The sequence below is a fragment of the Bacidia gigantensis genome (assembly GCF_019456465.1).
Source record: "Bacidia gigantensis strain McMullin 20006 chromosome Unknown contig_231, whole genome shotgun sequence".
Classification (NCBI taxonomy): Eukaryota; Fungi; Ascomycota; class Lecanoromycetes; order Lecanorales; family Ramalinaceae; genus Bacidia; species Bacidia gigantensis.
In genome coordinates this window covers 1293812-1318834 of record NW_025408598.1, presented here as the reverse complement: position 1 = coordinate 1318834, position 25023 = coordinate 1293812, and the positions used below count along the sequence as shown (strand labels likewise).

Below are 25023 nucleotides of genomic sequence, written 5' to 3'. Positions count from 1 at the left end.
AGCTCACAAAAATTTGCAATTATAGCACATTGTCACAGGCAAGAATGCACGGAGTATAATCAAACCAGCAAGGGAAATCAAACGCTGGCGACTGCTCGGTTCCAACCATTTCTATAAATTGACGGTAACAAACGTTCACGGAATCAGTCCAGAGCCCATTACGAACAAACCTATCAAGCGAGGTCCTGACCACCCAAGATACAAAATCAATCAGCTCAAGATAATTACAATCTCCTCGACCCTCAAAATTATCCAACACTTTACGCATCCCTCCCCCCCATCCCCTCACCCATTCACTCATCTCGAACCCCACCCGCCTAAGAGCAACCTCACTGACGCCTTTCTCCCCGCCTTGCACAACGATCGACCTCGAATCTTCCAGTCGAATGTCCACCCCGCCATTAGCTTTATCGACTTTCATGCCAGTTCCCGCCGCACCACCAGACCCGGAGCGCGCTCCAGCGTTCTCGCCACCATTCGCATTGCCGCCAACATGCTTACTACCATCATTCCCACCAGCGGTGCCAGCACCACCAGCAATACCAGCAGTCCCCGGCGGCGATGTTGTCACCTCCTCAGGCACGCTAGCTTGCACCGCTACCGTAACATCGGCCCCCACGGTACCTCGCCACAAGGTGGCGTGCCATTGCCAGTGGTCCATAGGCGAGTAGGCGTCTGTGATGGGAACGCGGGCGGCGAAGGAGTCGGTGTGCGTGAGGTGCCAGCCAGGAACTAGTGCTACTGACGTTAGGTTGTCGTGTGTGTCGCTGGTGATTGACATGGCGGAGGGAGGGGCCGGGGAGATGCTGTGCTTGGATTTGGTGTTGATACTTTTGCTGGCATTGGTGTGGGTGCTGCTCCGAAGTTTGGGGAAGGATTTGGGAGACACCGGGGATTGTTCTTCCTCAACTTCCCCTTCCTCAATTTCCATTTTCTCTGGCGAATCTCCTGGGGAGCTGGTTAGAGGAAGGGAGGTTTTTGGTCGTGGTGCTGGCGTCACGTGTTCAACTACTTCGCCGCTCAAGGTGTGATATTGGTCGACTAGGCGAAGGTAGGATTGCAAGGTCGCTGGTTCATCCTCTGAGGGCTTCGGTGTGCAAAAGATCCTCAGGTTGGTTTCATATTTCAAGGCTGCTTCGAGCGTTGCTGTCAACTGTCTGATCGCTAAGCTGTCCGCGGAATCTATGGCGATAACAACTCCCCTTCCTTTTCTCCTTTGGAAACCAATAGATGAAATCAAATCAGGTATGAGGGGCAACGGTCCACAGACTCGCCCGAGGACCCTGATTCTGGCTAGAAGAGGAATGGAGTGAATCATAGCCTCCAAGGTCTTCGCATGTTGTGCGTCGGAGCTATCAGATCGAAAATGACTATTATCTCCAACTGCATTGGTGTGAAGGGGCGGCAATCGTAGAGAATCGGAACGCATCTGAAGTGAGGCTGTGCGAGGTCCAGCCGATTGGCCCATCGCGGTAGGACTGGAAAGTGTGCCCGTAAGAAAGTCTGGTCTTGGTAGGGAAGGCCTTCTTTGCCCGGGTTTCGATAGTGTGAACGGTGTCTGCGGTCCGTGGGGCACACGAGACTGTGAATAAGGAATGGTGGGCATTCGACGACGCTTAGCAACAGGAGAAATTGGTGATTGCTCATTGACCTCTGCTGGGCGCTTGGTCTGGCGTGGCGAGGCCAAGGCCAATGCATGTGCTGTCTGAGGTCGGGTGAATCGATAAGACTGTGGCGAGTCGTCCCTTGCAGAAGGACTGCTAGGAGCTCTTGCGAACCGGCCAGCCGATATCGAGGTCACGGTAGGCGGAGGCATCGCAATCTGGCTGTCTGACCTGGTTATCTGATGTGGCAATGGTGGACTGCCTTGGGTCGAAATCGAGCTATTGGTGCTGATCACGCTGGAGCTGCTGATAGATTTACCGCCGCACTTCGAACAGCGCTGTCCGTCTCCGAAGACCGAAGGGTTGTGTGAAAGCTCTGCTGCACTACTATTTCGGCCAGTTCGGCGGGGTTGGTAACGATAGTCGGGATACTGCTTTTGATGACGAATCTTCTCCTCCTGATCGTCATGTCAGTAGGCCAAAACATTGTGTGAGGAGATTTGCATACTTCTGCCAGAAGTTTCCAATGTTCTTTGATTTCAGGAGCGGCAGCTCGCCAATGGTCACCGATGACTTTGGAGATTTCTGGGTTTGCGAGGCCCGGATTTTGTGCAACTACCGAAGCTTGATGGTGCTGACGGTAGAGAATGAATGCTGTGCCACATTTTGTCAGTGGACAGTCCCAAATGAGCTTTCAATTCTATCTCCAATCAAGGCGTACCGTTTCTAGGTCTTGGAACCTTCGGATCAGGTTGGCATAGACAGATCTGACTAGGCGAGTCTCCCTGCCAGGCGTCGATGCTAGATGGAGCACGATTTTTTGCAGAATCCTGCGCAGAGTCACTGTGGCTACCCTCGGCGGGATTCGATTCCTCGTGTTGTGGGAGTGAATTGTGCACTGGTCTCTCAGGGAGCTCCACTGTCGACCTCCTGGAAGCGTTATCGAGCGGCAAGGGCTCTGCAATCCTGGAGTTTTCCACGTATGCAGATTTAGCCCTCTCACTCGTCATGGTCTTCGCACTCCTGACGGAATCGGGAGGAGCAGCCCATCTGTTGGCCAATTCTTTATTGGACAAAGCCAAGGGACGAGGTAATACGCGATGGAAGGACATTGCGAAGAAGGGCAGAAAGACATTGATATGGCTCCAGTGAGCAATGGGATGCTATAATGCATTAGAGAAGAGAAGAAAGCAGCGTTCAGCTTTTAGAAGGTCGAATGCAGGCGCAAAGGGCAGATGGAGATGGTTCTTTGTTCAGTGCTGCCGCTAAAGCTGGTCGTCGTAGCACGGGTAGGAACCTTTCGATCCCCTGTCTTTGTAGCCTTTTGTGATAGAAAAGCTGTTTGCGGCCATCTTCAGACATACCAATAGCGGGGTTGTGGCGAGTTGCGGAGATGATTCCTTTGTTCTTTGTTTGATGCCCGCGTGCTCCGCCCGATGCCGGATCGAGCTTTATGAGACAACCCATAATGCAGAGTCCAAGAATGTGGTCAAGAATGCAAGCCTTGTGCCAACCAATAGATTCATTATATCATGACAAGTGAGTCATACGTCCCTCTGACTAGGTCGTGGACAGATTGAGACTGGGAGGCGACGTGCTATGCCATGCAAGATATCTGATGGATGACTGCAGACTCCCGAGAACATTGCTTGAACGGAAATTAGCGTTCCGAATGGAAGGGAAAAATTACTGATCGTAGGGCACGAACACCACGGCGGACTGTCATATTCGACAGCCGTCTAGAACAACAAAGATTTCATACCTGGTCCGCGGTGCCCGTCACCGATCATCGGATAGATTCCGAGTTGGATTTCAGATGTCCTTTCAATGTGCTATCGAGCCGCCATATAGAGCTTTTATGGTCTAGATACTTTCAAACACACACGAGTCCCGGGTGGAGCAAACATTTACTCCCAGCTTCCGTTTGCCACAGTGGTACACGCAAGCTCTCCACCGTGAAAGCTCCACCTTAGGTATGAACAACCGAGACAAGCGTTCGGAATAGCAGGTTGATTACGATCCCCCTTCAAGGAATACTTCGGTCGAAACAACGTTTCTGGAGGAAGCAGAATGTCAACAATGTTTTGTTGACCGAACAACTCAAGACTTAATGCGCAGTACGTAGTAATCCTCAGCAGATACCTAAGTGTCTGCTGAAGACGCCGCTCTGGAGGCGAGTATCGTCGATGTTCGAGACCGACATGGACAATATCAATGAAACCATGCTGAAAAGCTGAAGCGGACTGCTGCATGAAATGTAGCCAGAAATGGGTAAACGGGGCTTGAGCAGCCGGCGGCTCCTTCTCGTTCCCGATCAGCTTGCATTAAATGAACTGAAGTTTGAGGAATCAGAAATTTCAAAAGGCTCGCCACAATGTTGGGCCAGGCGAAACTATTCTTCCTCGAACTGTTGACTCCAGGCCTAAAAGGCAGAGAAAGAGCAATCCTCCTGTGTTGATAGCTGTCGCATACCATCACCAGCCTTTCCTCATCCTCAACCGTCATGCTCCCGTTCGTTTGGAAGGATAATAAAGCAAAGGACCTTTGAGACGGTTGCGGGACTAAAGCTGTTGACACATACAGGTCACTGTCACAAGGCTCCACGTGGGTCAAATCGCGAAGCAGATCTATCATTCGAGCTCGCAATGCATTGAGCATCCTCCGGATCTCGATACTTATATACCTACCTAACCACCTCTCTCCATACAGCGAGTAAACGCGCGCCAACCAGTCTCCTATAGCAAGCTTTTCCTACCTATCATGCGAAGAATTTCGAAAAGTAACGCCGGGGATATCATGCGCCTAACCCTCGCTATGCTAGAAGCAATCCGCATCAATGAAACGCCTGACCTATGCACTCTCATGCATAGGATACAGCAGTTACTACCCGGAATGACTGGGCGGTATCCAATGCTTCTTCTTGCCTCCGGCCACGATAGTGGGCTCAATTCTGGATTTGTCGATGTATCATGCTGCAGAATACGTTGCCACAACAGAGAGCGAAACCTTTGCTTACCGTAATTGACTCCGCTTTGATGATGTTGAGAGCTTCTTGGGCTGAGGCGATGCTTCGCCATCACTAGAGTCCGTGTCTATGTCGTCATGATCTATACCATCCTGCAGCTCATCACCTGAGTCTTGGTCTGTCGAAGAGGCTTCTTCATCAAACATGTTCTCATCTTCGTCATTACTTGCTTCATCATCAGAGTCCTCAGGATTGCCATTGATCATGGGCATTTCTTGACCAGAATCATCTCCCCCCAAGTCTGCTGCCGGCAGATTTCTTTGTTTCGCTCTCGCAGCTCGTCGCTGTGTCTCAACTTCATCGTCACTCGCGTCTTCGCCTTCACTGTTTTCATCTGAGTCGGATTCATCTTGGCCCTCAACATAGACAACTGCCTCTTCATTATCCTCATCGTTGAATTGATGTCTTGCGTGCATGCGCTTTCGTAGATTCATCTGGGCTTCCAACATATCTAACTTGCCCTTCAGTGAGAGTAAGGATTGAAGACTGCTGGCTCGCTGCTTGACCACTCGGTGGAGTGACGCTAAGTTCTTCATGACTTCAGGTTGGCTAGCGAGATACCCACCATGAGCAACTAATGTCCATTGAATCCACACCATAAGGCTTCCTGCGCGTCCGGGGCGACTGTGCAACCGCTCTGCTAGCCTTTGTAACAAGGCGGGAGCGAAGGAGGAATCAAGCCGCTCGATCGTAGCTCGAACGATGCTAAGATCTTTATTGAGGAAGCACGTCTCCAACAGATCTCTGTCGTTCGTCCGGAGCGATTGTGTAAGCACTGTTCCAAGAGACATGCCATGTGGAAGATTCTGAAGCCCTCTTTCCGCTACTGGCACCAGACTCTGAGCATTAGGGTCTGGGAATGACGCTTGAACATCGACGGCGTCAGGGGCGTTCGCCCGAAGCAATTCGCCGAATGACGGCTCATCTGCACCTGAAGGTACATTTTCATCTTCGCCCTTGTCGTCATCAGAAGCATCCTTCATATCAATGTCTTTGTGAGCTAGCGTAGACGCTGTAGTGGCATCTTCTTGTGGCGCAGCGGTCGCCTCGTTCGTTGAGGAGTCACTTTCCTCCTCAGCACTAGAAATGTCGATAACCTCTAGTCCCTCTTCGTCTGACAGCACCGCATCTTTGCTCGAGCCATTCACTACAATTGCACGTGATTCGTCAAGGTGAGTCTTGCCCATGTCTTTCATGCCATTCATTTCTAGGCCATGCGTCTCAGAACCGCTGCCTTTCTTGCTGATTTCGATGTTGTCTTTCAATAGCAGTCGGTCTGTCACTTCGTCGCGCCATTGAAACATATCGAATGTTACGTTGACGCCACCCTCGACAGAAGCTGTAATGATATGATTCTCTCGAAAGGAAGCATTAATCAATAAGACTTGGCTAGATTTCTTGTCTGGTCTCACTAGTCTAATTTGCGTGTCTGATTTTCGACTACGCTGCTTGAACCTGGCTTTCGTACCCTCCGCCTTGTTCTGCAATCCATGACTTCCAAAATCGAAAGCACTCGTAAATATCTCGGCAATCCCGTCCTTGTTAACTATTACGACGGCTTCGCTAGGCTTGGAAAATTCTTCAATAGACTTTCGTTGTGCGAGATCTTTTGGGGAAGGGGCCTGGAAGAGTTCGGCCTGCAAAACTTCGGCTTGGGTGCGCAAAGAGCCAACTATGGTGGCTGAGGTCTCCTCAAAGACACTCATAAAATGATCATTCTCGGCTGCGGTCAAGAACATCTGCTTGCCAATTGTTCGATTCGTTCGTGCGATGAGCCAACGTACGGCATTTGTGGAAGCGCTAAACGTTGGTGGTTTCCCTTTCGAGTCCGGCTTCAGAATATAGGCTGCATGAGAAGCGCATATAGTGCCTGATGGAGTGGGTTGTATTGCAGATGCTGGGCCATGAGGCAAGCTCACAATGCTTAGAAGTATCAGTATTGGCATTGTCAAATATGGCACTTCCCACTCACCGGAGAGCACGGCTTGAAGCTAAGTCCCACTGAACGATCTTCGAGTCGCCCCCAATACTCCACGCTTGTTGGGGTCTTTGTGGATCACCGAACTTGAAATCCTGGATACCTTGAGTATGCCCGCCTTTGAGCGTGCCCACGGTCTTCCCCTCGAGTGGCGAATAGAAGTTGATCTGAGACCTGTTTGTACCGTATGCTACCACGATCCTCTCGTCCTCAATGCCTTCCGCTGTGCTATCCTGCAGCTCTGTATGTTTCCGCTTCTTCGGCACCTCTCCATGCTGTTTGCTATGACGAGGCCCACCATAACGACCCCAATCGACACATGTAATTGATGCTTCAGGGTCAAGACTGTGTTCGCATTGGAGGCGACCTGTGGTTGTGTCATGTATCCGCAAGATTTCGGATCCAAGTCCGTGTATGACGGAAGCAAAGAGAGAGAGCTGGAAGAGAGAGGGGCAGAATGACGACTTCAAGACCGAGGATCTATTTGTCCCCGTGCTTGTGGAGGTCGATTTTGGGTTGGCCGCCGAAGATATGATGGAAGCACTATGCTTAGACGCATTGAATTTGCCCATAGCTTGGGAGTTAATGCATCAGCAGAGTTCGCGTCAGACCAGATGCGAGCGGACCTCCCATGACTGGTGTTATGTACCTTTACATGCTCCTGGTCTGTAAGAAATCGAGTGCCGATAATTATTTTTTTTCTCGATCAAGAAATGCCTAGTGCCAGGGCTAGGGCTGCCGTGGTTCAAGACTAATAAGGCTACCCTACACTAGCCTCACAGTCACTCCGAATAATAGCTCGCTGTAAGGCGGACCCTCGGGAAGGAACAAACACTCTTACAAGATCGTGAACAAACAGGACGTGAGACTCTTCGCTGAAAATGACAAAACAGACCACTTGTATCGTCCATGACCGAGGGACGGTACATTGTACCCGTTTCGTTCACTAACACGGACAACCCACTGTACAAACTGTCTTAGTCTCGTTCTACATATCCCAGTCAATAAGTCTCGCGTTGACAAAACAAGCTTGTATCAGTGCACGCGCGGCGTACTGCTCCACCTGGGAAGCTGCAAAACTAATGGTCTATTCTATTGCAGTACAAGCCTCTCCTCAGCTGCTGCCTAGCCACGGCCGGGGTTAAGATTAGGACTAGTAAGTCTGTCGGAAGGCTTCGAACATGTTTGAATACGTCGGCGACTACGTTCAGACATGTAAGGGAGAGCTTACGCAGACGTTCTGGTGATCAAGCTGTTATTGCTGGGACAGCTGCTATTGGATCTGTCTGCTGATTGGCGGATCATGCTAGCCGGAAGTACGGTATGAGAGCACATCGCGCGCAAGACGCTGCCTCGGTGTGAGGAGAGGATGGGCAAGGTGATATCAGATATCAGATCAATGATCCATACTATCTATCCTCTTTTCCCGACTCTCCGTTGACGGGCGTTGGAAAGGCCACGCGAAGGGTTTAAAGGGGCATGGGGTAGCGCGGTATGGTGCACCAATCAGGGGGAGCAGGCGACCCGCAGCGGGGCTAATGAGTCGTGCCTGCCGCATTTAAAGACTCCAGCGCGTCCCCCGTTTTTTAACAACAAAGATTCCCCGCCCAGCAACGCGCCCACCAAAAGAGGCCCCTGATAGGCTCCGCTTTCTGACCGACCCATCCATCCTGACCAAATCATCCCTCTCACGTCTCGTGACCAGTAGTGACCACCGCAGCATTCATTATTCGGTGGCCGCCTGGGGACGCCACACCTGTCATCTTAAGACTCCTTCCCTCGGTCGCATTCTCTCTTGTCTCTTGAACCCGTCCCGCTCTTTCCCAGAAGTCCCTTTGATTAGTCAGACTTTTGTCGCGAACCCACCACCACCAACCCCCAATTTCGAGGTATACACAATCGCGCCAAGCCTTCTCAACAATCTACCTTCCACTTTCATCGACCCAAACATCACTTTCGACTCATTTGTATTTGCCTTACTGTTTCTGTGTGGAGAACGAGTCGAGCATGTGAAGTGGTTGTTTGAAAGGCTCGAACAATCTAGAATTATCTTTCACTACCTAAGCGCATTTCAAAACCCACAATTCCCACCAACCTTTCACTTCTATCTCTGACGCGCAAACGCGCAATCAAATCGTCATTTCAATCTCATATCGCGATCGATCGCCTTCAACCTGACAAGCTGACCGACATCGCTCTGTTTCCGTAGCTCACCATTTCGCGCAGGCGCATAATCTCAAAGGGCTGGCTGGATTTGACGGCATTCCCATCATGGCGCTGTCGGAACCAGATCTGGCCACTTTTGATCCGAAGGCGCATTTCCAGCCACCGTTGGAGCCGATGGAGCTGGACGAGAAGGACTTTAAGTAAGTCTAGATCCCCCGTCGCTGTTTCCCAACTCGTTCTGACCCTTTGGAAGCCTGCCACCTCAAGCCGCCCTAAGCAACGCGCCAGGAGGTTCGCCAAATAACATTAACGAAAATGCGCATCAAGTCAACGGGACCATAAACGGAGAGGATCATGCGGTTCCTTTAACGAACGGTGTTCACGCCAATCATGTGCCTGTGAACGACACGCAAACTTCATTTGAACTAAACTCAAGTGCGCTTGACTCGGTCGACACAACAACAACACTACCCGCAACTTCAAGTCAGACTGCGCCGGAAGAAATTACGCTTGCGGAAGGAACTAAAGCTGGGGATGCACTGATCGATCCCCCGCCTCCAGTCATCCAGCAGCCTATTTCCGACGTCCGAGAAGAGGCGCTGCCTCCGAATGAGCAGTCAACCATGGAGACTCAACACGATACAAGCACCGAAGAACAACAAGAAGTTCCAGTAAGCGACCAGGGAACATCTACGATCCCCCCAAATCAAGTGCCGCCAGAAATCCCTAGTGTAGATGCCTCTGCACCATCCTTGTTACCACCACCAGCTCCGCAGGAAGAATCAGTCCCACCAAATCAAGACGTCGCTATAGCGCCGTCGTCATCTACTAATTTAGACGAGGAAACGCCGCTGGACCCTGCGCCAACACCAGTTGCGTTAAATGCTGCTTCAGACGCCCAGTCTAAATCTGTACCGACGTTACCGGATGAGGATATGCAAGACGCCTCACTTTCGTCCGCGAAGGTTGCGCGACCACGCGAGGAGGACGAATCTGGAGATGCTCCGGCTGCTAAGAGATCAAGAACTGACGACGAATTGCCAGACACGTCGTTCAAAGTCCCTGAACGACCTCAAACAGACACTCAACCCACCTCCACCCAACCGGAACCCTCAAATGACCCTCCCCAGCCGATGACCAAACCGCAACAAAAGCATATTCAGCGGGCGATTGGAAACGTCAAGCGTATTGCAGCTGCAAAGTCGTTCCTGTCACCGGTAGACCCTGTGGCACTCAAAATCCCTACCTACCCAAGCATCATATCGGACCCAATGGACCTCAAGACCCTAGAAGACAATCTGCGAGGAGACAAATACACCACGGTCAACGCCGTGGTGGAAGATTTCAATCTGATCGTATCAAACGCACAAACTTTCAACGGTCCCGAGCACCAAGTCACTCAGCAAGCTATAGCCATGAAGGCGAACTTTGATAAGCATATGGAAGGTTTACCAACTGCTGAAGTCAAAGAGGCAGCTCCAGCCAAGAAAAAGGCACCCGATCCAATGGCTATTCGTGCTCCACCAGCTCGACGAGAATCACGCTCATCCCTCCCAGGATTAGCGCAGTCACCGGCGTCGGCAACCTCTCCCCAAAATTTTGCTTTGGGGCCGGACGGTATACCGCTAATTCGACGAGGTTCCACAGTTGATGGTCGGCCGAAGCGGGAAATACATCGTCCAGCCCCACGCGATCTACCATACACGAATCAGAAACCCAAGAAGAAGAAGTTTCAATGGGAGTTGAAATTCTGCGACCATGTCTTGAAAGAGATTTCGAAGCCAAAGTATGTAGCGTACTCATATCCTTTCACGAGCCCGGTTGATGCGGTTGCCTTGAACATCCCTACCTACTTTAATATAGTCAAGAAACCCATGGATTTCGGAACAGTGAGAGAAAAGTTGAACGGAGGCGAATATGAAAATGCGAAAGAGTTTGAAGGAGATGCCCGACAGGTATTCAGGAATTGCTACATGTTCAATCCCGAAGGTGATTCCGTCAACATGCTTGGAAAGCGCTTTGAAGCTATATTCAATGAAGAATGGAACAAGAAGAATGAGTGGCTTGATGAGAACGCGCCCAGCTCGGGTCAGCGATCGCCTGCTAGCTCGGACGATGAGGAGAGCGAAGAAGAAGAGGAGGAAGAGGAGGAGGACGAAGGTCAATCGGAGATTGTGTCAAAGCTTCAGAAGCAGATTGCAGAAATGTCGAAACAAGTCGAGATGATCACTTCTGGCACGAAGAAGAAGCCGACGCCTCCGACGGCGAGCAAGAAATCGGCAAAGGGTGCAAAGGCAGTGAAGAAGGAAACCAAAAAGGCCGCGCCGTCTCAGCCAAAGGTCGAGAAAAAGCCGGCGTCAAAGCCTGCTGCTAGAAAGGACAAGCCTCCATACGTGACCTATGAACAAAAGCAAGATATTTCGAATCGGATCAACAGCCTTTCAGAGGCGAAGATGAGTCAAGCCCTTGGGATCATCCGTAACAGCATGCCTGCTCTGCAAGGTGTGCAAGAAGATGAACTTGAGCTCGACATTGACGAGCTATCGAACGACGTGCTTTACAAACTCCTTGTGTTTGTTCGAAAGCACGCTCCACGCCCTGACGATTCACCTGCTCGACCTGTCGCTACTTCGTCATCCGCAGCCCCCGCACGCAAGAAGAATAAGCCCATGAGCAAACAGCAGCAGGAAGACCGCATCGCTCAGATGCAAAACAAACTCTCCACATTTCAAAAGGGGGCTGTGGGCAGTTCTGGTGAGTCGTATGAAAACTCCTTTGGATTCCATTTACTGACGATTCATAGATGAACCTAGACAAAGCATAGAAGGGCAACCTAGTGACGACGATGACGAAGAAGATTCTGAGAGCGAAGAAGAGTGATAGTATGTGCTTGTTCGCTCGAGGTTCGGAAGTCTGCTCGTCTGCTTTTTATCCCACTCAGCTCTTTCAAAAGTACTATAAGGTTTCGAGCCGAGAGTGAGGACGCCGAGTCAACATGGAAGCGGAGAGCATATCAATGACGGATACGAGTTTATGACAGGCTAGAGGGTAGCCCATGGTGAGACACTGAAGCATAGTTCCACAACCCTCAAATTGTATATAAGCCGAGTGTGGAGATCCTTAGCATACTTATCTGAATCAACTATGAAGAATGTCCAGAGTCTCCTCTGCTACTCACAGATGATCTAATGGTGGTTTCCTTAGTTGTGGCTTGTTCAACATTCTCGCGGGTCGACCTTATTTCCGGAGATCTCTCTTTCCGTGGTACACTCAACCTGCTACTCTGCTGAAGCTTCCAACTCCATCCGCAAGGCCAACATGTCCTCTCTCTTCCCACATATCCTCCTGTCTCCCGTGGCAATTTGTACTTCCTCACAATGTCTCCACCTCCAACCCCAAAAAGCCAACGACCATTCCTCATCGCCCTCTCCGGCCCCACCTCCGCAGGTAAAACCACCATAGCCACTCTCCTAACCTCCATCTTTTCCTCTGACCCTTCCCCCTCACCCACACCCACCGATTTCGGCTTCACGCTCCTCCACGCCGACGATTTCTACAAACCCGATTCGCAAATCCCAACGCACCCCACTGGGGTACAGGACTGGGATTGCGCAGAGGCGCTCGATGTGCATAAGTTTCGGGATGTGTTGCTGGACTTGAAAGCTGGAGGTGAGGTGCCAAAGGGTATTCTCAGCCAGGGAGGGTTGGAGGATGGGGTCCATGGATCAGCTAAAGGCGCTGACTCAAGAAGGGAGTTTGTGGAAAGGATGAGGGGTGAAGTTAGTGCATGGCCGTCTCAGCTGCTAAAAGGCAGGAGGGTCGTTTTGTTAGAGGGATTTCTACTCTTTGGCCACAGCATCAAAGACGATATTGGGGTTTTGTTCGATTTGAAGATCTTACTCAGAGCGAGACGGGAGAAAGCTAAGGAGAGGAGGGAAGGCAGGAATGGGTATGTCACGCTTGAGGGGTTTTGGCAGGATCCTGAGGGATATTTTGATGACGTCGTGTGGCCGAATTATGTGAGGGAGCATGCGTGGTTGTTCGAGGGTGGAGATGTCGAAGGCAGTGTGTCGGCTGGGGTGGTTAAGGGATGCGGTGCGGGAGAAGAGGTGGAAGTAGGGCCGGCAGGGGAGGAAGAGGTGGAGGAGGTCTGCGAATGGGTGATTGGATGTATGAGGGCAGGTCTGGAGATGAAGGTGAAGAGTTAGGAAAAAGGCACGTAAAGACCTGGAACGGTTCGGGAAAGAAATCCTTACGACTCTGGTGGAGCTACGGGAATCTTGATGTTTGCAAATGAGACCTGATCGCTCGAAAAGTACTCTGGACAACAGCAGGCCGGCAACCTTGACAGCAAGCGATTTGAGGGCAAAAGGATTCTCTCGCCCGAAAGGTGCCTCTCCTAGCGAAGCTTGAGACTTCAACATATTGTCTAATGACGATACATGGCCCCGTCATCTACCCGTATAATCAAACCTCCTCTGCTTATCACAGTGTCAGAGCAAAGATTTCTGGCTAGTGCGAGCTTCCCAGCGCTCCATCCGAGCATAAATCGAAATCCAAGGAGGTGACCTTTTGTGATGATGTTTCGAAGTTGGTTGCTACTGATGTTTTCAAGGTAAAGGTTGAAAGCTATTCATTTGTCTCGAGCGAGCAAGCTGCTAACAAGGACCAGGTCAGGCAATTATCCTAAGAGTCACTAAATACCGAAGTGCTAGGGGAGCCGTCTCGAGTGGCCCAGTCTATACCTCCATCGAACGTCGCACTATCTTACATGTTTGGTCGTGTCGTCCTTCCTATCAGCGGATCACGAGATGAAATTCTCTCCCACATTCACAATATGCGCACTTCTCCGCGCATCGATGAACAGGTCTTCACATTCTGCCACATCGTCCACGTCTATTTCGGACTTTCGGTTGACTCTGGCCAATATATTCGCCGGTGTGAGAAGCTGCAGAGCATATCTCAAGCTGACCTTGACACCGTGCTCAGCAACCTTCTCCAACGCTGGTTCTGTAATACTAAGACCTTCGGTCTTGGCTCGTAACCGTATTATTGTCTTCACTTCTTCTGGAGAATAGGTGGCGGTGGGTATGATGAGAAGGCGTGCCAGGAGGTCTGGTGGCACACCGTGTGCCGCCACAAGGTCTTCTGTTCCGCGGATAGTGCATTTGCCACGATTCGAAGCGAGGATGACGATGGGGGAGATGGGGGATTCGAGGGCGCGGTTCAGGTAGGTAAAACATTCAATATCGAGCATGTGCACCTATTCGCAATGTCAGAGCGTGCAACACGTTGAGAAGACTTTGCTCACCTCGTCAATGAAGAGGACTCCAGGTACCAACTCGGCAACCCCTTGGTCGATATATCTGCTCACGACTTTGTTGATCTCTTCTCGCAACTTGTCTGTTATTTCCGTCTTCTTTGGTTTCATCAATTGCCCCATCATACTCATTATATCCTGTCCTCCTTGCGGTCGCGCGTTTGCGATGTCAAGATCATGGAGCGTTACGTCCTGCACAATCTCTTTCTTCTTGTGAACCTCACCCTTCGGTATGGGTACATACTCTTCAGCTTCAAGATCAAACTCCGTCGCATATGCATCTGATCGTCCAACTCTTTTGCATGCGCCCGTGTTTGCTTCTATGTAGATGACATCGCCGACTGTGACTCGCTCTTTTTGTATGGCTTCATATATTGAGGGATCTAGTCGCAATTTCTTCGTGCCTTTGTATGATTTGAGACCTATTAGGAGATGACTGATCGTCTTCCCATAGCCCCCTAATGGATTCTCTGCTTCCTCTGGTGTGAGTTCGGTGACCTCTCCTTCGTAAACCTCCTTGGTCTCTCGCACGCGCAAACCTGTATGCACTATGAGACTGAATGCACCCTAGCTCCTCGATAACTGACCTATTGCTCTCCGAAAGTTCTCCATCAGAGCCTCCGTCTTCTTGACCTCTGTAGAATAGACTTCACTTCCCACGATTGGACAGAACGGTACTTTCGTTCCCAAATCTTGTGATACGGCAAGGGCGAGAGCTGTTTTGCCAGTGCCAGGACCACCAGCTAATAACATAGCGCGTCCAGACATCTTCTTCGACTTGATAAGGTCGACGACCACTCCGCAGGCCTACTCAATGGATCATCAGCGATCGCGCTCCTGCTGTATTGACGGTACAATTTACTTCTCTCGCAGCGGTCTGCCCAACGAAACTATTACTCGACTTCTCCGCATAGCCATCATTTCTTAATCCCAATCCTTTGATATGTGTGTGCGCTGCGGTCCGGTTCTCTCTCGTATTCCCTTTGACTTCACTAATGGTCACCATTTCGGACGCGCCAACGTTTTGAGAAGGCTTTGCGAAACTTTCTTGGAAATTGGTTGGAGGCAGAGGATATGTAGTGAACTGATTTATGCTGAGAAGCTGTAGAAACTTGAGCAGTGTAATTGGACAAAACAAGCTTCAAATCGAAATATTTTGAACGAAGCGGCTGAGTTCCGCAAGTAGCTTTTCATTTCACTACAGGGACCTTCGAAAGACCTCCCATGCGTGAAGGAATCTGAGGCTCATGGCAATAGACAGAGACTCCTCCCACTCGCCGCCCATACATCTCATAATCCGCTTCAGCGCCTCAATTTCCGACCTGACAATTCCAGTCACCTCCCCGCAAACCACCAACCCATCCACGCTCTCCATACTCATCCGTCCCCAACTTCCCGCTGACCTCTCAACATGCTCTCTTCGTTATATCTACGCCGGCGCTCTCTTACCGCCAGCTACGACCCTTTCCAACGGTCTCCGCCTCCACCAAAAGAACATCACACAATACCAGAAGTTCTACCTCCATTGCTCAATCAGCACCACAACACACCTTACGCTCGAGGAACTCGAAGCTGAAGCTCGAGCAGCGAAGATTGAAGTCTCCTCCTTACCACACTCTCCAAAAGCTACTTCCTTAGCACACAGCGCGCCTGTCCAGCCTGCAGAGCCGCAAGGTTTCGATCGCCTGCTTACCGCCGGCTTCACCCCCGCCGAAGTAGCTTCCCTTCGCTCTCAATTTCTCGCTATTCAATCACATGTGCACACGCCTGACAGCATGCCCACTGGCGCTGCTTTACGAGCGTTAGAAGAGCGGTGGTTAGATTCCGGCGGACCTGGTGGAGGGAATGGGGACGGGGGTGATAGCGATAGGATGGACGAGGACGATGGCACGTTCGTTGGTGGCGGTAGCTTGGCATTGGAAGACATGTTGTGGGGTAATCTGATGGGTTTCCTCTGGGCCTTGCCGGCTATCACTTGGCTGGTGAGAGAGGAAGGGTTGTGGACCAGGCGGAGACAGATAGGGGTGCTGACGGGGGCCTTGTTGAATATTACTTTCTGCCTCTTATGTAAGGGTTCTAGTGGTTAGAGATTTGATTGCCTAGGAACAGAGAGGCCAGGTAAGCGTAGGCGTTCTTGACACGCTTTCGAATTTCCGAGATACCCCATTAGTATAGTGTTTGGAATTGAAGAGGCAAGCTTTCGTCTCCATGATCTTTGGTATTCGTTGAAAGCCAATTGCTACCAGCTCTCGCTACATTCGCCGCCATTCATAGCCCATTTCTATATGCATCACATGGCTCTCAAGCCTCCAAAACACGCCTCTTGAAATACAGCCTCTGCTCCCCACGGTTGAAACCTCTAGGTAGTATTGTGGACGACATTCGTCCAGCAAATGTCATGTCGAGAATTCTCAATGCCATACTGTACAGTCTTGCCCCATGTGCCTCCCTAGGAGCGATCTCCTCCCACACCAATGTCTCATTGAAGATTAAATTTAGCGAATAAAGAGCCGTGATGTATGTATAATCGTGGCGCCGACTCCGCGCCGCCAGGATGGAAATCCAAAGGCTTTTGAAAGAACGCCAATACGATGATGCAGCGCTACTCTATAGGCGTTCAAATGCAAGCAAATGCCATTAGATGAGCAAAAAGAGACAAGTCCTAGGATTTGTTGCAGCCGTTCACGTACGAATTCTTCGGCCACGAATATTTGGTTTGATGCCTTGGATGATGTTAGCACTGAAAACAGATAGCGACGTAGATGCTTTCTTACCATAGAGTCTTGTTTGGATTCGTGTAAGCGTCCATATGGTTCTTAATGTATGGTGTTGTTGGATAATCTTCCGGGTCGCAGGTTATGCTTTCCGAGCCAGGCTTTTGGTAGATTCGAACATAGTCGAAGCGCATGGTCGCTGGAAGTACCGATGCGATGCCGGTATAGTTGATATTCGAAAAGCCTGTCGACATCCCAAAATTCATAATCATGGCCATGGGCTCTTGAGGGATGATTCTTTGACCAACGTTACCATTAGGTCCAATTGAGCGAGCGTCGAGCTTCCACACAGCTTCATCGGCTACTGTCCACGTGATCGATCCTCTATACCCAGGCGTATAATAGAAGCTGTACTGGGCATACTCTTTGCCATTGTACCAGTCGTGATTCAAATTCGTGAGCCCAGACAAGGCCTGTTGAAACGGACCGCCTTGATAGCTATTGATTCGGGTGATTTTGTCGTCGTACACTTCCATGAAATCTAGCGCCGTTAGTAGGTATTCTTGTATACTGTGGTCTGAAGCATACTTGTGTCTGGTTGATACCAGAGATCGAAAGGCGCAAGCTGGCAACTTTGAGACACTTGTCCGATGTAATTAGTATCCCCTGGCCCCAAAGCGGCATTACTCGCTTCAATCACATCGATTTCTGGTGCCGACCGTGATTTTCCAGGGTTTGGGTGGTCTTCTCCAGGGCATGTGCATGCAGGTAGACGCATTCCAGGTAGGTAACTCAACCCATCAACCATGCTTTGATTTGCGGTAATCCCAAGATCACACTTATCTGTGTAGGTGTAGGGCCACATTCCTTCTGTTGTTGCTGCGTAGCCTGGTCTTCCAAGGTTTCCCATTGACCAGAAGCCGGGCCAGAAACCTATAGTATCTCCTCTACCAGGTAAAGATATCGAAGCCTCTAATTGGCCGCCAGTGAAGCATAACTTATTCCATGATTGCAACATACCAGATCGATAATTCAAACCATGGTTTTGGAAAGCGTCGAATCTGATGTTTAGTGTCCCACCCCCGGTAGTTGCTGCATCTGGATCATACCATTCTAAATCTTCAGTCACACCATACCACAAATCAACGGCTTCCCAGAATGGATCGTCTCCAGGATAGAAAGTCCGTCCATCAGCGTTGAATTCATCGGAGAAAACAAGGTTCAGCTTAGTTCCATCTGGGGCCTTCTTGGTCCTTGCACTATTCGGTGTGTCGGGGTCTATAAGACCTGTCCTTATGTTTTTGAGCAGTGGGACTTTGCCGACGTCTAAACAGTCTGGGTTTGATTCGCAAGGGTCAAGCGGCCCAGTAAAGCGTTGCACGAAAGTTCTGCATCGAGTCAGCAAAGACACTCTAACGATCTCCGACCATCTTACAAAACCGGATATCCTATGAATAAGACGAGTAGCCCCAGCGTTACGCATGCTAGACCGCCAATGTTCACCAAGCCCCTCCTATTAAATATGTTGCATTCTCGTTCCTCCTTATCATTAGGATCAGGATTATGTAGCCAGTCATCTTTTTCCACATCTTCCGGAAACAATAGCAACCCGGCAGATGGCAATATGTTATATTTCTCGGATACAGTTTGTGTATTGACATTTTCATCATCGCTACCGGCTCTTGAGGGAGTTCTGGAATCCGCAAACGGGTCGACTCCTATCAATTTGTGATCCACTCCTTTTCCATCCGAACTTATACTCGTTCTTCTTGATGGCGTATCGATAGGCGAGCCAGGCGCAGATTCTTCATCTCGAAATCGATGCGTTCTTGATCTTGATGGAGGGATAAGTAGAGTCTCTGATGAGTCTGCAGGAAGGTTGCTGTAAAGCTTGTTCACGGCAGGATTATTGCGTATAGATGGCGCTGTTGGAGGTGTTGATTGAGTCATAAGAGATCTGGAAATGTTGGAGCCTTGGCTTTGAGGCGCTGACGGCCGGTAGTTGTTCTCTTCATTGGTCAGGAGGTTGGCCTGTGAACTGTTCAATCGGACATGTGGTGCTCTAGGTGGCGGTGACTGAGAATCTGAAGACGGCATGACCAAAGGGTCAAACGAGAGATGTAGTGTGTACTTCTGTAGTCAAAGGAGGTGGAGGCAATAGGGTTCGGTTGGAGGAAATCGGCTGCTTATGTGAAGGGAAGTTGGACCACAATGGAACCACAGCGGATTTAGCTCAGTGTATTAGGGATTGCTCTCTGTCAACAGAAGAGATATAGGGATGGTTTGTCGCTCCAAGAGGTTGACGCAGCAGACGTTGTCGTGCAAGTCCTTCCGCGCGCAATCCCCTGTTGACAAGAATGAAAGTGTTGAAATCATTCAGGAAGCGTGCTGTGCATTCAAAACGAGCGGAATGACCTTCGTAGTGCAGGTCTGCTGTGATCATACAGTATTGAAGGGAACAAAAAGAGACGTAAAGATAGATGTGGTGGCCAACGGGGATCTCAGTCGTCGTATCCAATTTGCCCGTTTCGATCAGGGATAAACGGCCACTGGACGGCTCCGCTCGCCAAGCCCAAGTCCAGTCGTACCTTACAGTTTCTGATGCGCTAATCTGCTTTAGGCTGCCCCCTAAAAATGGCACACCTAGCCTAGAGTAATCTAGTCGTCGTCACCGCCACACTGCGTCGACTGCGATGCTCTCCTGTCCACCTATCACCCTTTTGCTATGGAATTGACTAATGGAGATTCCAAAGCTGGCACAGGGCCTTGTGGCGCGCCTTAAAGAAGCTGCCACTGCGCATTGCCGTTCATTGAACGTATGTGCCGCTGGGTCAGCTTTCATTATTGTGCGATCCTGACTAGGCATATGCACTCATCTGCGCCTGACGCCGATCATCTCACAATGCTGGCTGCGTCGCTGGCACCAGTCTCCAAATGGGGTCGGAAGGAATGTGGTTTGGACTCTCCCATACAAGATATGCAGACTTGAACGTTCGCTTTCATCGAAACGAATACAAGCAGATCATCACGATTGACACTCTTCAATCTTTTCGCGACTTATGGGTCTAGAGGTTGGCTAGTTGTCGATTTTATGAGGAGTTACTTCTGAAGATATTACTTCTACATCCGATGATGAGAATCTCATACCTGAAAAGGCTGAAGTAAAAGTTTGTCCCATTCTAGAGATCAGTATGATTAGTGTGACTTAAGACGACAACTTCATTTAGATGATTCTCAGGTTTCTACCCTGTACGGAGGTATTCGTAGAAACTTATAAATGCCAAGACATTTCAACGATGCCGCGCTAGCTTCGCTTAGCCCACAGAAAGACATTAGCGGCATCCTGTTCACTGAACGACCCACCATCCAGGAAACCGCGGAGTACCCAACGCAACTGCTCAGCAGCTCAGGATGTCTCATAGAAAATTTGAGGCACCTCGCCATGGCTCGCTCGCATTTTTACCTCGAAAGCGAGCCTCAAGGCATCGGGGAAAGGTACGCATCTCTCTCCACCTGGTATTAGGTGTCACGGCTAGCTGATTGTATGCTCAGGTCAAGAGCTTTCCAAAAGACAATCCAAAGGAGCCAGTCCACTTAACAGCAGCCATGGGCTACAAAGCAGGCATGACTACAATCGTCCGTGACCTTGACCGTCCTGGTGCCAAAATGCACAAAAAGGAAATCGTTGAGGCTGTCACCGTTATTGAGACCCCACCCGTAGGTATAGCAATCTAATTTGGAACCAATTTTAATTGCAAGACAGATGATTGTTGTCGGACTCGTAGGCTACATCGAGACTCCACGCGGCCTTCGCTCACTTACCACTGTGTGGGCGGAACACTTGAGTGACGAGATCAAGCGTCGTTTCTACAAGAATTGGTATAAATCAAAGAAGAAAGCCTTCACAAAATATGCAAAGAAACATGCTGAGGGTAGTGGAGCACCAATCAATCGTGAACTAGAACGTATCAAGAAGTATTGCACAGTCGTCCGCGTGCTCGCTCATACCCAGATCCGCCAAACCCCTCTCAAGCAAAAGAAAGCTCACTTGATGGAAATTCAAGTAAACGGTGGAAGCGTAGCTGACAAGGTGGACTTTGGCAAGGGTCTGTTCGAGAAGCCAGTGGAGATCAGCTCAATCTTCGAGAAGGATGAAATGATTGATTGCATTGCGGTTACGAAAGGACACGGCTTCCAAGGTGTGACCAGCAGATGGGGAACAAAGAAATTGCCAAGGAAGACACACAAAGGATTGCGAAAGGTGGCTTGTATTGGAGCGTGGCATCCTTCTCACGTCCAATGGACCGTTGCTCGTGCTGGTCAAGACGGTTATCATCATCGAACGTCTGTCAACCACAAGGTCTACCGTGTAGGCAGTGGCAAAGAGGAGGGCAACGCGTCGACAGAGTTTGACGTCTCGAAGAAACAGATCACACCGTATGTGTAATTCAAGCTCCACGTGATCGCGAACTAACCTAGAGGCAGAATGGGCGGCTTTGTTCGGTATGGAGAGGTGAAGAATGACTTCGTCATCCTCAAGGGCTCGGTACCCGGCGTCAAGAAGCGAATAATGACCCTTCGCAAGTCGATGTTCACTCACACAAGTCGAAAAGCATTGGAGAAAGTGGACCTCAAGTGGATTGATACATCTTCGAAATTCGGGCATGGTGCTTACCAGACACCAGCCGAGAAGAAAGCGATAGTGGGCACATTGAAGAAAGATCTTGTGACGACTTCGTAGAACTGACGGACAACAATTCTAAGGGTTCAAATGAAGATTCCAGCATGTTGCGCTAAATACCACGATTTCCCACATGAGACCGCGTAGCGTCTTTTGACTTACCTTATCAATGCCAAGGCTTGACCTTCTCCCCGTCCATTTTCGTCCCTGATTCGTCAATCGTCAGTCAGAGCTGCCTCATAATAGGTGTTTGAAGAGGTTCCTGAGCCCATCGGGAGCCAATCACATGCCGTTTCGGCGGTCTAGTCAATGGTGTATCGCTGCAAAGTCATTTGCAAGAATTAGTACAGATCAAGCCACTACACTGCGTCATCTAAAAGCCCCTCTCAAAGCGAGTTTGTTCCGGCTTGATCAATCAACTTCCTTTTGCAACGCATCCCCTTCCCAGATATTGTTGTGCTCAATTGCCCCTTGGTTGCAAAGACAAACCCATACGTTCCTTCGCTTTTCATCGTCCACCAGAATGTCTGACGACGCCTACTCCTCATTCTTAGACCAGGCAAACCAAGACACAAACGGCGGCAAAGTGTCAACTCAAAGCAAGAAGGTTTCTACAAAAGCAGTAGACACGAACGTGCCAGCTGCTTTGAAGAATGTTGACGCTGTCTATACATCAGACTCTGACGAAGCATTCGAGCCGGTCAGTCTGAAGTGGGAAGGGAAGGAACTTCCGGGTGAACGTGCGCCTGTCTCCAATGCACTACACTAGAATAGCAGCTCACAGCCTACAGGCGAGTTTGGGGAGCTCATTGAGCACAACGGGGAAGTGGAAAAGACTGCCACGAAACAATTCGACCCGCGCGGTCAGTATGGCGAAGTGCTCGAGGCCGTTGAGCAAGCGAGTGAGAGCGATGTCGTCGTCTTCAGAGTACAGCATCAAGGCACACGGGCCGAATACTATCTTGTTGGATTGGCAAAAGGGAAGATCGTGGGGTTCAAGGTATTAGCAATAGAGAGCTAATGGCGATGTTCTGCGCTGTCTGACCCTATTCCCATGATATTGAATTGTTCGCTACAGTGTGATATATGGAAGCTGCTGCAAGACCGTCCTCTTCGCCGATCTTCGGAATCTTGCAATCGGGCGGCAGAATAGAAAACCAGTAGGAGCGGAGACCTGGCGAACATCATGCATTGTCTATACCAATGTGAGACGTCAGATAGGTTTCGGCCTAAGAAGATGCTGCGTTTCTATCACTGGTGTATCGCCTACTAGCATAACTCAATCAGAGTTGATTGTGTTATTATAGGACTCAAGGGGATGAGCTCCAGATAAATGGTGCAAAGACACCACCAATCAACGATGGAAAACGTGTGCTTGTATGCGTTCTGGCCATAAACTGTGGATTTGTTCAATACTTGGTTTCGTGCCAATTTCAAAGCTGGAAGTCAAGTCGATTGCCTCTATGGATATGCGAAGACGTGTGATTGAGAGGCCTTTTCCCTCCTATATCTTGGTAGTCTATCCCGTCCTCAACAAGGAAGTCAGGCATCAAATTATTCTGACTATTGAGGGTTACCAGATTCAAACGCGTAAGACAAGCACTGTCCTTGCTAGGGCAAAACAAAATGTCCGAGTGCCTTTGAATTTTCAACAAAGTCGCTCTATATCCAGACCGGTTGACAGACCGTTCCCAAAGGTCTTTCCAGAATTTGATGGAGATATATTGATCATCTAAGCCAGATTAGCTTCCTGACATGGCCGACTCTCGAATTCCCCCTTTCACGTTAGCGCTCACGTGGACGCAAAAGGCACGCATGTCAACAGACCCAAATCCAGAAGAGGGTTTCACTACGAAGCAAACTTGCCTGATTGCGGGAGACTCCCCACACTTCCACACTCCATGCGAAGAAGGCCGTACAAACGTCAGACAGCTGGTCATAGCGAGGCGACCCAAGCGGGTGGAAAATCGGAGCTGGACACGACTCGGGCGCTTAGAAAGTCCCTTGCTGACGGCGCACGATGCGTTATTTCTTGGGTGCTTGGTTATACGCACGATGCAGCTGGTACGTTTGAATCGGCAGCGATCATGGATTCTCGTAGGAAAAGTGGACCAATCTTCACGGTTGTGGGATTTTAAGGTTAGATGCCTAAAGCTGTCTTATGGTGTTACGGGAGCCTGCTGGATCTTTCTCACGGGGCATGCAGCCGAACGTCATTGACTAGAAATAGCAGTGAGGTTCCTCATCCATCAATCTACCGAAGAGTGAATAATCGCAAGTAAGGCGCAGCTGCTCGCAGGTATCGTGTCCATGCAAAGGTCAGTGCCCTAGAAGACCTGCCAACGGGGTGCGACGCTTCGTTTGGGTGTGGCGCTCATCCGGAGGTCTAGATCAGTATGATCTCGCACACCACGACTTTGATCCGTTTATTTTGGGGGAGGGGGGGAGGGAGGTAGTTCTGCGGCAGTTGGTGTGTTTCTGATGATGGTGGCGGCTGACATGTTTTGAGTAGCAGCCTTATATTACAGACAGTGTGGGGTGCTCAGACACGGTGGCAGCGATGACGGTCCAAGGCGAAAAGGCTGGTCCAATAGCAAATCATCCCAGGCGAACGGTTGTCGGTTCTCCCGCCACCGATGCATGTACTGCGAGCCATATTTCCGATCGCCTGTAAAGGGGGAGGAAGTGTTTGCCAGGCGTGCGTTGGGGGTGTGGTACGGTGGTACAAATCAGCAGGAATCACAAGAGGCTCGCGGGTCTGGGCGCTAAAAGAAGCCCCACCGCTGATCTTATTACACCCTCAAGCATCAGGATGCTCTAGACTGCCATACGTGTTCAATTCGTTCGTTATTTCTCCGACCACGATTAGCGGATAATTCTCCACAGGTGCAGCGCAGGAGCCTTCCTGAAAAGGCAATAGTCAACCCGTTTTGCGCCCTGATGGACGACTGCTCCCCCGCAAGGACTCCGCAGGGGCCACGACCGCGTGAATACCTCTGATCAGCTCCCTCGAGCGTTCGGTCAGTCAGTCCTTCGCGCCTTCGAAATGCATGACGGATTCACATTTTAGGCTCGAACAGGGCCCTGAATGCTCTGTGTTGTATATAGAATATAGGTTGATTGATGACGATAGATACGACCATCGACCTTTGCAACTCACGCGGGGCGTGCAAGGACATTGTTTCACACGCGAATAGAGGAGTGGTCAAGAATACGGAGAAGAGCGAAGGGGAGAAAAGAAAGACATTTTGTATTGAAATCAGAACCGCATGGCTTTTCGCGTCAAATGGCTTAGCGCAACGGATTACGGACCGCAATCTTGACTCTTGAGGGCCCCACGATGTAGACGTGCCGCAGATGGAGCATCGCTAGCATGATTAGCATGATTAGCATCCCTTAGCATCTCTCCCATCGTCTGGCTGGCGGACCCACTTTTTCACTTTAGGGCCCTTGGGTAGTCAGGCTGCTTAACTGCTTAGGTGATTTAAGCCCAGCCATGTCGGAAAAGGGTAAACTAGAGGAGGCTACTACTGGG

General features: G+C 50.1%; 9 protein-coding genes across 9 annotated transcripts; 5 read left to right on the top strand and 4 right to left on the bottom strand.

Annotated features, from left to right (window-relative positions):
• Nucleotides 1-19: 19 nt before the first annotated feature.
• KY384_004435 (uncharacterized protein) lies at nt 20-2716 on the bottom strand (the record flags this gene model as incomplete). Its single annotated transcript, XM_044812941.1, has 3 exons — nt 20-2062; nt 2113-2258; nt 2326-2716. The coding sequence occupies 3 exons, from the start codon at nt 2714-2716 to the stop codon at nt 20-22; spliced, it is 2580 nt and encodes an 859-aa protein (XP_044670361.1).
• A 1900-nt stretch (nt 2717-4616) lies between these two features.
• KY384_004434 (uncharacterized protein) lies at nt 4617-7179 on the bottom strand (the record flags this gene model as incomplete). The annotated part of the gene is made up of 2 exons (XM_044812940.1): nt 4617-6552; nt 6602-7179. The coding sequence occupies 2 exons, from the start codon at nt 7177-7179 to the stop codon at nt 4617-4619; spliced, it is 2514 nt and encodes an 837-aa protein (XP_044670360.1).
• Nucleotides 7180-8878: 1699 nt separating this feature from the next.
• On the top strand, nt 8879-11653 carry KY384_004433 (uncharacterized protein; the record flags this gene model as incomplete). The annotated part of the gene is made up of 3 exons (XM_044812939.1): nt 8879-8973; nt 9027-11527; nt 11577-11653. 3 exons carry the CDS (start codon nt 8879-8881, stop codon nt 11651-11653), a joined length of 2673 nt encoding a protein of 890 aa, XP_044670359.1.
• A 497-nt stretch (nt 11654-12150) lies between these two features.
• Nucleotides 12151-12981, top strand: KY384_004432 (uncharacterized protein; the record flags this gene model as incomplete). The annotated part of the gene is made up of 1 exon (XM_044812938.1): nt 12151-12981. The coding sequence occupies one exon, from the start codon at nt 12151-12153 to the stop codon at nt 12979-12981; it is 831 nt and encodes a 276-aa protein (XP_044670358.1).
• Nucleotides 12982-13577: 596 nt separating this feature from the next.
• RVB1 (RuvB ATP-dependent DNA helicase pontin) lies at nt 13578-15099 on the bottom strand (the record flags this gene model as incomplete). The annotated part of the gene is made up of 4 exons (XM_044812937.1): nt 13578-14036; nt 14085-14632; nt 14681-14900; nt 14956-15099. The coding sequence occupies 4 exons, from the start codon at nt 15097-15099 to the stop codon at nt 13578-13580; spliced, it is 1371 nt and encodes a 456-aa protein (XP_044670357.1).
• A 241-nt stretch (nt 15100-15340) lies between these two features.
• On the top strand, nt 15341-16180 carry KY384_004430 (uncharacterized protein; the record flags this gene model as incomplete). The annotated part of the gene is made up of 1 exon (XM_044812936.1): nt 15341-16180. One exon carries the CDS (start codon nt 15341-15343, stop codon nt 16178-16180), a length of 840 nt encoding a protein of 279 aa, XP_044670356.1.
• Nucleotides 16181-16755: 575 nt separating this feature from the next.
• On the bottom strand, nt 16756-18904 carry KY384_004429 (uncharacterized protein; the record flags this gene model as incomplete). The annotated part of the gene is made up of 4 exons (XM_044812935.1): nt 16756-16816; nt 16868-17348; nt 17396-18195; nt 18243-18904. 4 exons carry the CDS (start codon nt 18902-18904, stop codon nt 16756-16758), a joined length of 2004 nt encoding a protein of 667 aa, XP_044670355.1.
• A 1314-nt stretch (nt 18905-20218) lies between these two features.
• RPL3 (60S ribosomal protein L3) lies at nt 20219-21548 on the top strand (the record flags this gene model as incomplete). The annotated part of the gene is made up of 4 exons (XM_044812934.1): nt 20219-20302; nt 20360-20524; nt 20571-21244; nt 21293-21548. The coding sequence occupies 4 exons, from the start codon at nt 20219-20221 to the stop codon at nt 21546-21548; spliced, it is 1179 nt and encodes a 392-aa protein (XP_044670354.1).
• A 463-nt stretch (nt 21549-22011) lies between these two features.
• On the top strand, nt 22012-22509 carry KY384_004427 (uncharacterized protein; the record flags this gene model as incomplete). The annotated part of the gene is made up of 2 exons (XM_044812933.1): nt 22012-22228; nt 22280-22509. 2 exons carry the CDS (start codon nt 22012-22014, stop codon nt 22507-22509), a joined length of 447 nt encoding a protein of 148 aa, XP_044670353.1.
• Between the last annotated feature and the right edge of the window lie 2514 nt (nt 22510-25023).